Source organism: Sitophilus oryzae, unplaced genomic scaffold, assembly GCF_002938485.1.
Source record: "Sitophilus oryzae breed Bouriz unplaced genomic scaffold, Soryzae_2.0 scaffold_1647_pilon_pilon, whole genome shotgun sequence".
In the NCBI taxonomy this organism is placed as follows: Eukaryota; Metazoa; Arthropoda; class Insecta; order Coleoptera; family Curculionidae; genus Sitophilus; species Sitophilus oryzae.
The window spans coordinates 1-11,650 of NW_022146333.1; the positions used below are offsets into that span (position 1 = coordinate 1).

Here is an 11,650-nt window from a genome sequence, read left to right on the forward strand (position 1 = left end):
ACACAAAATATATTTTAGTTGAATTTTATTGTTTTTATTTTCATTTTGACGATCTTTTGACAACTGAACAATAACCTCACTTTTTAATCTAACGATTTGAAATTCCGAGTTTCTGTCTCTGTCTGTTGTATCGACTTTTCATATATAACCATCTCAATTTCAGATATCTTATATTGGCAATACTTTCTCTACAGAGTGTCTACCGGTCCGTAGGCGGCCGTCCTCCAAATTGTTATCTATTGGATTATTTTGTATGAAAATACCCAAATGTTATATCCTATAGATATCAGGCTCTAGATTGTTTATCTTTTAGATGGTTATTTGTTAGATAAAAGTTATTTATTTATAACTGAAGAGACCGCGCCTTAGTATTATAAATTATTAGATCAACATTTTGATAGTCTTAGTAGCGTTTTTATCCTCTCTAACTGCCGTTCTACAAACTTAAAAATAATTTTCAGCAATTTCTTATAGCCTCTTTAGTTAAAAATATTTTTTTCCGTAGGCCCTATGGCTAATACTTTCCGAGATACAGCCGAGAGCTATTCTTCTATCCGTGTACAAAATGGTTAAAATAATAGTTGAAACAAAAAACCCGGAATTTTCTGAAGATTATGATGCCATTATTAAATTACATGATTTAAAACAAATGTTCATTAGATATTTACCTTTGCTTGATCTGGAGTGGCATTACTAACATGAAGTAGATCATTGGCGATACAAAATCCTGTTCCTGCAGGTACTATAACCAGAGTTCTGAAGAAAAATCTGGTTGGCGGTATTTTATGTCCACTTTTCAGTTCTTTATACATGCCAGATATGGTTAAGGAAATCATGTGTGGCTGAAAAAGAAAATAAAAAAAGTAATGCAATTAATTGGGCAATAAGAAATATATTTCAACTTACTGTAAAAATTGTCAAATCAACAGTAAAACTATGAATGTCATGCTTTGTCTGCGGCATTTCTTGCAAATAAGATACTACTGAAAGATGTCCCTGTCTCAACAATTTAAATCTTCTGTCCCCATCAGTGAGTTTTAATATATTTCTATTGTCTGTATTGTACCAGTTCAGCCAAGATACATTCTTTTCTTTTCCATATCCATAGGGGTATGCCATTGTTAATGAAAATACAGCATGTTCATGATATGCTTGTAAAAGCGGTTGCCTATTTTCAGTATCATAGATTTGAAAATATTGCTCCAAAAACTGTCGCACAATTACTTCCCCTTCAGAGTTGCAGAGGAAAGTTTGTTGCCCATCAGGTAGATGCGTTTCTTCTGAGATGTCAAAACTTATCGGTGGAGGCAGGTCAATTCCATCCTGACAAAATAATACTATACTTAATATACAAGGTGATACCGTATGATAGTCCAGTTGGTTTGGCGTCCAGTTGGCTTGGAAATGACGATCGATGACATTTCCAATATAATTTAACATATAAAATGACAGCGATCTTCATTTCACAGCCATCGCTGACGCCGTTTTTATTCGATCATACGGTATTTAGGTACATTATTATTATTATTTTAAGTACATTTTATTATTAGCTAAACTTCAGGAGGTGATTTTAAGATAAAAATTATATATGTTACAGTGAGTCGGAGATTCAGTGATTGTTAACTTTCTAGGAAGTTTCTAACTAGGAAATGCTAACAATTACGCATTTGACCAATGAATGTCGTTTTTTAAAAAGAATTGTCTGCTTTTACTAGTAATTTCTACCATTCATTAGTGAAAGCAACATTAACTAAAGGTTGCCAATAAAAGATTTTCTATTGTACAGGGTGAGTCAACAATGCATTAATGTTCATTATCTCATTTGTTTTTCGAGTTAATTAATTAAATTAATTAATCATTTGTTTTTCGAGTGCTAAAAATAAATACAGAAGTTTCAGACGGTGTTAAAGTGCATAATTTAAATTATTTTTAATTGTATCGAGTGCTCCAAAATGTGTGGCAAACATAAGTTTTATTTTAAAATAACGTTGTCAAGGATTATTATCTTTCCATATAGTGATTAAGCGCAAAGATGGGAAAAAGGGCTTACAACTATCAATTGCAGGTATATTTGCTATTGATCTGATTGCTTTCTTTTGCTTAATACACTGTTTAAGAAAAGTGCAAAATAGTATGCAATACGACTTCAGAGATATGTTATTATTGTCACCTGTTGCCTTACCGTAAAGCCAATTTTCCTAATTGCAAACAAAGCCGACGAAGGTCGTTCATTTGATTTTATTTTATTATGTGTTCTTGCCAATCAAGTGAGGTGTCGATTACAGAGTGCAGAGATGAGGAGAAATATCTCTTATACGACTTTATTTGAAAAAGTGGTCACAAAAATGGGAAGAATAAGGGTTCACCAAATAGCCACAGTGGCGCTAACGACGGGTAAATCTAAAAAATGAAAAGTAACCATAGATAAGAGAATAAAAGTAACATAACCAAACATTACCCAAAAAAACTTTGTTTTTATTTTTTAGAATATAAAACAATTATTTTTATATATTAGAGGCCCAGTCTATTGCTGCTGAATAAAAATCGATAATTTATTTCATGTAACATGAAAATAAAATTTGTATTTTTTTGAAACCCGCGCCTTCACGTCAAATATTTATCTCTTTTGAATCATTTCCTGTTCTAAAAATTTTCGGCGCACATTTTAAATTTTAGGTTTTTGCTACAGCAGCGCCATATTAAGTCTTCCTTTTTTATGACCATTTTTTAATGCACGAAGATATTTATCCTTACGACTCCATAGTGTCGATATAATCACCTAGAATTTTTTTTCAAACCAGATAACTTACAAGGCAAATACGACGAAGCACGTCTTTATCTCACTTCTGTTAAAATAATTAAAAAATCCTTGAAGGCCAGGTTTTCAACAAAATGGAAACTATCTCGCAATGGATGTCTTTTTATAATACCACTTATAAGTTATTTCATACAGAGTCAAAAGGCATGCGAGGCATCTTGGACACTTAAGAGCATATATCAAATTTCGGAATATTTTCATTTTCTCGGCATATACTGGATCAACTTTTAAATTTAACTTACAACTGGGAACAGAAAATGTAGCGCAAATTATCTTCATTTCCCTATATTATAGATATTATACATAGATAACAAGTACAAATTATTTAATCCACAAAATTTTCGTTTGAAGCATTGGTTTACTTATTTACGAAATATATTTGATTTTTAAAAGATTCAATTATGTTTACAGTGTATTTTTTTTAATTTTTCCTGGAGAATATAATTTAGGATATTTTTGACAAATCTATAGAAGAAAATCATAATTTATTTGTCATATTGTGATATAATTTTGTATTTTTGTATCTCTCTCGCATAACTTGAAAACGAATTCGTATAAATTATGCAAAATAATTTGCTTCATTTTAAGTTTTTAAAACTGTTTTTTATTTCTAAGTACTTGAAAAAAGTTTCAAATAAGCCTTTTTCCAAAATAAAACTTCTATTGTTCATTTTTAAAATTTACATGGATTTCCCATGTTCACGTGGGCGATGCAGCACATCCAGAAAATTACGAGAAACCAATTACTTTTTTAAAGTTTGACAACCATTATTGGAAATAAAGTATTCCTGCATCAATATTTATATCGCTCAAAGAATCACCTCCTCAGGTTTGTCTATATACAATATGAACGAAAAAAAAACAGCATAACCGTAAAATTATATGGTGAAACACCGATCGTCATTTTCGCCGCGCCGCGCTGCCCACGTTTTCTTTCGATCATACTGTACTTAAATAACACTCCGTAAAGTGTTAAGTATGTAGCAAAATTTTTCAATATTGTAATTTATATATTAAAAGTAAATTAATTCTATGCTTCAAATATAGTCTTAGTTTTTAAAAGGTAGTTAAAAAATTCTAATTACATGTCCCTATGAGTTACATTTCGTGTAAATATTAATGTTATTTTCCAATTTAAACAAATTAATTGAGGTAGGCTACAATTTTAAAAATAGTATTTCATTAAATTTGAAATAGGTCCTAAAAACTATAATATGCTATTACTAGTTGTATGCTTACCAATTTTATACATTTGGGAAACCTTTTACGGACTTCACTGCAAATAGAAAACGGTGAGCCAAATAAGGCTCAACAATAGCGATTAGATGGTCAATAGAAACCTGCAACACTCGCTCAGAGCATAGATTATATCAACAAAATATAACAATTAAGTTCTATTGCTGCGTCTCCAAATCCAAACGCATTTTTACTATCTATACTATCCAAACACATTTGTACTAGATCTTTTATCAAAATCTAACAATAATCTTATTAATAATTCAAATATAAGTTATAAAACAAAATGAAAAGAACTTTATTGCATTTTACAAAAATACACTTTAGGAATACAACCATTGTTGTCATAACAAAAATTATCCGTTTTAAGTTTTACATCTAGAACACTCTTATTGTCACTCAGAACTATATCTATAGTTTGTCTAGTTAATAAATATATGAGAGTGACTTTTTTCTGTAATTTTTAGTAGAGTATTTTTTTCTGAGAGTTTTTTGATATTTGTCAAAACTATCATATATTCTTTTACTGGACAGACTATAATCCTAAAGGCTGTATAATCATCTGCTTGTAGATTTATTAACTTGTACTTTACTACACTAGAATGACATAAAAGAGTTCTAGTATATCATTTATTTTGTTTATTAATCAAATTTTATTTGATTACTCATCCATATTTAAGAATATAAGAGATAACAAATGCTGAAAACTTTTATATAATAATAAAGTAACTTTGGATAATATTATCGAATGAAAATTGTTAAATTTGCATGTGGTAATTTTAAAAAATGACAACTTTTGAAGTTACATATATAAAGCCTTTTGGAGAAAATATGGAGCTTTAAATATCAAATATAATATTAATAAAACCCCATACTATATAATATATGCAGGCTGAGTCTCTACTGCAAGTGATCATATATCATATATATTAAATATTTTTATTTTTTGAGCACTGTCTACCTTAATCATTCATATATTACCTTACCAGATAGATAATATATGAAATAAAATCAAATAGCAAAAACCTTGTACTTCAAAATGCAATAATAATTTCATGTAATTCAACTATTTAAAAAATAAAAATATATATAAATATATTTTATATTATACATACATTTCTTACACTTCTTTTTCATTTTTTTATATATACAAAAAATTGCATAACCAAACTTCTTTTTAGGACTTTTAGGAAGTAGTGGAAGGGAAATCATATATTTTCTGGCCATGCTTTATTTCAACAGTGAAACATATTGGTACATTTTTATTCCAACTCCATACCTCAACAAAAGGTTATAAGGAGTTTTTCTGGAGCAGTTCCAGTATTGCCTTATTTTCATATAAAAAATATATATTTTTTATGTGATAGTGCAAAGGCAAACGTAACCACTGTACATAAAAATATGTTGTGTACACTGTCTACTAAAAGCTTTGAGCCTGTACTGGTGTATTTTTTTTTAATTTATAAATATAAGAAGTCTGGTATACATATATATTTTCAGTTCTTCAATGTAATTATATGACTACTATGATGTTTCACTTATGAATACATGAAATTAAAAGCAGACTTTCAATTAATAACCTTTGCAAAAAATAGTACATCTTAAAATGTTCTCATGTTATGTCCAACAAAATATATTACTTTATTACATATTTAGTTAATATTGAAATGAATAATCAAAACATTTGAGTTTACAAGTAACAAGTAGCAGATTTTATTTAGATATGTAGATACTTGTTTTGTTTCATAGACAACAAACAGTATGCAAATTCTTCACATTTTGATTTCTTGATATATAACAGTTTTATATTTTAAATGTAGTAATTAAAGTATCTAGAACATGAATATGTTTGGACAGACCTTTTTTATAAAAATAAATTAATTAATATCTTAAATTTGTCAAGAATAATTAAAAATCTAATAAATCAAAAAACCTGAAACACATACCTTATATAAGTATCTTTATCTCTGAACTTATTACATAACGGGTTCCCATCTAAAACAAGATCTATTACTGGTAGCTTCATTAGAGCATCCAAATTTGCAACATCTCTTATCTGAAAAATTATAGATTAAAATTACCATAATGAGTATAGTAAAGACCATAATAAACGAAAATATGGCGTCGCACCTATGCGATTCTTGAAATGAATATTGATTATTGTTACGTACGGGTCCGCAACATTATTATTTTTGACCCCTCATGTGATTTATTTAATTGAAAAAAATGTAAAAATATGTCAATCTATTAACAGATAAAAATATTTCTTGGATAGAAGCATTTTCGGGCGGGTCCATAATAAAAAATAAGTGAGGGGTTCTTGCAGTATCAACATGTAATATTTAAATAAAAATGTTTCTTGCCTTGTAACTGCTGTTTTGTAAAATTTTCAGCTTCCAAAAATAATGAAAAACGGAAAATAACAAAAAATTATGTTTGTTTGCCGTTATGGGGAAACCAACCACCCTCTCGTTACCGGTTTCGGGGCCTATACCCCATCATCAGATGAGCTAACCAGGCTGGATTTCCCAGAACGGCAAACAAACAAATTACTAAGGTCCGACCGAACCTGGATTTTTAGTCTCGACCGAGACCGAGAAAAAAATAAATTCTCGGCCGAGAACGAGACCGAGACACGATGCAAATATATAATAGTTTATTATATGAAAAAAATTTGATAATAATGTAATAAAAACGTTATTTTCATGCAGAAACGGTTTTATTGGGATTTAACACTATAAAATTACTAATACTAATAAAATTACTTTTTTTTAGTCTATGTTACAGGCTAAAAAAGTAATTGTTCAGCATTGCATCCTTTCAAATTACGCAGTGTTTCATCATATTCTTTCTAAATAGTTGTTTGCTAGTGACGCTTGTTGGCGGTGCAGACTAGAAATTTATAAGCTGCTGGTTTCAGAACTCTGTACAGGGTGGCTCGAATTCGACGCTCATCATTGGGATTTCGGAAACCGTAAGAGATACAGGATCGGTTAAATGGAGGCAAAGTTGCCACAATTTGATGCTCAATAAAATGCCGTATTGCATTTTTATTATTTTTTTTTTGCATAAAATATTCTGGTTATGGAATTTTCTGTACGAAACGTCGGCAAATATCAAAGTGACTATATATAGTGTTTTAAGAGTGATGAAAGGATTTAATTAAATTGAAAAAAAAAATCAGGTCCATATTTAAAAAAATTAAGTTGATGATGGTCGCCAGAAGCCGAAACGTCAGAGACAATATTTCATCACACAGAGATATAGAGCAGAAAAAGTGGCCATAAAAATGTGTTTTTCATTTCATTATCTATTATCCTTAAAGTCACTGAACACTGAATTTATTTTTTCAAAATACAAATTCGTAAATAAATTATATTAAATAAAAAATAAAACAAAATTCAAAAAAATATTAAACAAATAAAAATATTATATTCTTCCGTATTACACGTGCGGACACAATCAATGCAAATACGTATGTGGTCCCAGTCCGCATTTTCTTTTCGAAAAATCGCATAAAAAGAGGGAGTAATTTAATTTTTCTATGAAATATATTTTTCTTCAAATGGCATCGGCGGCGGCGGTCCGTGTGTGATATCAAAGCGCGTGCCGAAGTCAAAAGGTGCCGACCAGATATAAACTAAACAAGTTATATTCGGAAGTGCACATCTAGACAATGGAAATAATTTTTGTATAATTATATTCTTCACTTTTGAAAATTTCCGAGCCGTTAGGCTTTTATATTTTCCTATAACTAAAATACTGTGTTTTGTAATATCAAACTCATTATCTTATAGGTATAAAAATGTGTGTGAAACACAAAAAAATTATATAAACAGCAGTACAGCAGTGTGAAGCAAAAAAATATAAATAATTACTATATCAATAGGTATATACCGTATGATAAAAAAAAACGGCATCCAGTTGGCTTGGAAATAAACATCAATGACATTCCCCATATAATTTTACATATAAAATGACAGCGAACTTCATTTCATAGTCATCGCTGACGCCGTTCTTTTTTCGGTCATATTGTATCTTTTAAAAGATTTAAATCTTTTTTAAAATAACTTAAGTCGTTAAAAAAAGATTTAAGTATTTTAAGTCATCTTTCGAAATAAATGAAATGACTTAAGTCATTTGATTTATCGACTTAAAATCAAATGACTTAAGTCACTAAAATGATTTAAGTCAAAAAAAGACTTAAGTTTTCTGTGAGCTTGCAGCTCTGCTAGAGATGCTTTGCCATACTGAACAACACCATAGACAAGAAAGATAAACAACACACTAAAATAGGTGCAAAAACACGAAATAAAATTTAGTATGAAGTGCAGTTTTACACGGAGCGGAGCATTCGCTCAAACCGTCCGCGCTGATCGTCCCTGTTGTGCCGTTTCACATGGAGCGGGCCGTCCGGCGTCCGCGCGGACCGTCCGTTTATTGAAGAGGTACTATGAGCTTGTATGAGTATTTTGACATGGGCGCGGATGGTCCGCCCGTATGATTTCGTCCAACAGCCATCCGTCGATCCCTTGCTTCGACGGATCATCCGCGCCTATGTGAAAGTATTCATACATTCAATACTCATGGTACTTGTTCAACCAATGGGCGATCTACAGGTGAAAGTACTCCGTCAATTCTTAAAAATACACACAATGGTCCACGATGGTCCGCACGTCCGCTCCATGTGAAACAGCACTCAATACTCAATAGTATTATAAAAACGTCCCTTCGATAGTACATAAATACGGCAGCGCGCAGAGGTAAAAAGAACCATTTTCTTATCGTCTATCGAATCTACGTATTATTTTCTTAGCGCAAAAACGGGTTAATATTTTATAGCTTTTTTGCCCTGAATATTTTGTCGAACCATTTTTGCGCTGATTAATATTCGATTCACTTTTGCCCAAAGTTGTGATGTATATGCTATTTTTGATCTTAGAGAAAATTTAAACCCACTTTTGCTTTGAACAAAATTTTATCCCACTCTTACTTTCGACCTCTCATATAAAGGTGAAAAGTACCGCAAAGCGTATTTTAATAACCATGCCTGAAATAACCACCATGCCTAAAATGATTTTCGTAAAATCTTCATTTCTGTTCAACTGTGTAGAAAACACTGGCAAAGTTCAACTCTTCTAGGATGATCTTCAGGTTGTAATGCTTGTACCCGTTGATAATGATAGGGATAATATTGTTCTTGTCGTATTGTTTTCCACACTTTACTATGGGAAATATCGACTTGAGTAGCTATGGCTCTTGAACTTATTGTTGGGTCATCTCCCACCATTTCCAAAATATGTTCCTCAATTTCTACCATTTCGGGTGTGGCAGGCGAGCAGGTCTTCAAGCCTGACCTCCTCGTTGGTCTTTCAAGTATACTATCTCACGAAGTCGAATAACTAAATTTACAAACATCCGTGGAGCCGGATGATTTCATTAAGGAAACCTTTCCGCGTAAAGGCGACATGCTGCGGCTGCATTTTGTTGGCACTCTCCGTATGTTAGTATTATGTCCACTAGTTCATTGTTTCCATAAACGTGGGCCATTTTCCTGTACAAAATATCAAAGAAATGAAAGTGATACGCACTAAACGGTTTATACCAATATCTAACCGAAAATCGTTCTCAAAACCATAAAAGAAAAAAATCAGCCATACCTAGATAAGTAAAATTTAGTAGTAAACAAACGTTACGTTTTTACTTGGCAGTGGTCGTGAATATTAAAATCTGCGGATAAATAGTTTGTAATAGCGTTAGTTTTAAAATTTTGAAATTCCTTTTTATTTCTTTTAATATGCAACTTTTATGTAGGTGACTTTTGGTATATCGACTTCTTTTGACGAGTTCTACAAGCTGTTAAAATAAATGACTCAACTTTGAAAACACCCTGTAGTTTCATTTCAAGAAGTTCGTTACCATGACGATTTTAGAAATTTAGCACGTAAACGCTAATAATTGATACTGATAAAGTTTGAATATTTGTCATGGTAACGATTTTCTTTAAAGGAAATAATTATACTAGAATTATTACCTTGGCTGCAATTGAGTCAGCTAAAATGAATGGCAAAGAAAAAAGTTAAAAGCCTTAATTTCGAAGCTCCAAAAAAACTTTAAAAATCCAATATATAAAACCTAATAAGAAGAGGAATACTATTGTATTTGTTGTGTTTTGAACCCTATTCAAATAGTAACGCCAAAGAAAAATGTTTGGAATGAAAGAGTTTGCACTGGTAGCGAACATTCATATGTTTGTCACAATTGCTTCTCAGAATATTTCTTTATTGAACCCGTGTGGACTTGACCTAACCTAACTATATGTCCCGCCCCCCTAAGGTCATCTGAGGGCCCCTCAGATGACCTTACCATCGCATTAAAGAATAGACACCGTAATGATTCATTCGGACGTTCGAGAAAAATCGAGTTCCACTGGAATGGAGTAGTATATACGAGAACATTCGAAAGCTTCTCTATGCACCTAATGATTTATGGACTATTCGAGAAGCTCTTTAGCTGTGGGTATAAAAGCCGGCGGCTGGAGCCTAAAGGGGAGAGATATGAATAAGACGAGTACAGTTGACGCGCGAAATTCAAAATAAATTCTTTCTAGATAAATAGTTGTAAATCGTTTGTTAATAGTTCTTTAAGTCTTTTATCGTTATTGTTTTTGTTAATTAGTGTAAATAAATAGTGTTTAAATAAATTGTGACTTTCTATCCACACCGAACCGACGAAAAACGTAACAATAGTTTCTATTTTACTTTTCGTAAACGTTAGTGATTTTTTATAAGTTAATGATGATCTCATGTCGTACTAATCTAGTTTAAGTTTATACTTTTACAGAATACATTATTATTTTTTTAAGGTTGACATTACATATTAATAGTTGAATACTAAATGCTCAATTCAGTACAAATATTAAAAAAAATTGGGTCCTATTTTTGAAAGTTGTATTTCAATAAATACCTTTAAATTATATATGGTTGTTTCTATGTTACAATCTTAACACCCCGACTCCTGTTTCAACTTACCTCGGTATGAGGAGTGTTGAAACAAAATGACTTATGACATTTAAGTCGATTTTTTGCTACGAAAATTCACATTAAATCATTTTTTGTGTTCTTCTTCTTCTAGTGCAGATCCATTAATGGATGTTTGCGATAACATTTTCCATTGATTCTCTATTCTGTCCATTGCTTCTCTATTTTAGTATTGAAAATACTTCTAGCCGCGTTTATATGGGACCCATTTTTAAACCCAAAATACGACATGCTAGAGACGACATGGAGTTCAATAACCTGCCTTATCAACTTGTCAACACGTAAGTCGAGAGCTGAATAGAGCAAGGCCGTCCGACGGCCGAAATGAGGTCTTATTAGTGTGGGCCATCTATTTTATGGATATGGATGTTTAGTCTGGGAAAGCCGATATTATTATAAAAAAGAATATGCATCAAGACATGGGTTGTTAGGTACAGTTGAGCTATTTTAATCTAACTCTTTCCGTATGAGAAGCAGGGGGCAAATTATACGTGAAAGAGCGGAATAACATAAATAATAAATTTAGACTAATGCAATATTTTTTCTTGGCGCTTAG

General features: G+C 31.3%; 1 protein-coding gene across 1 annotated transcript; it reads right to left on the minus strand.

Annotated features, from left to right (window-relative positions):
- Positions 1 to 641: 641 nt before the first annotated feature.
- Positions 642 to 6,128, minus strand: LOC115880712 (nuclear RNA export factor 1-like). Its single transcript, XM_030897990.1, has 4 exons — positions 6,001 to 6,128; positions 4,058 to 4,094; positions 907 to 1,323; positions 642 to 842 (listed from the first exon to the last, which is right to left on the minus strand). Exons 1-4 carry the CDS (start codon positions 6,078 to 6,080, stop codon positions 657 to 659), a joined length of 720 nt encoding a protein of 239 aa, XP_030753850.1. The 5' UTR covers positions 6,081 to 6,128; the 3' UTR covers positions 642 to 656.
- Between the last annotated feature and the right edge of the window lie 5,522 nt (positions 6,129 to 11,650).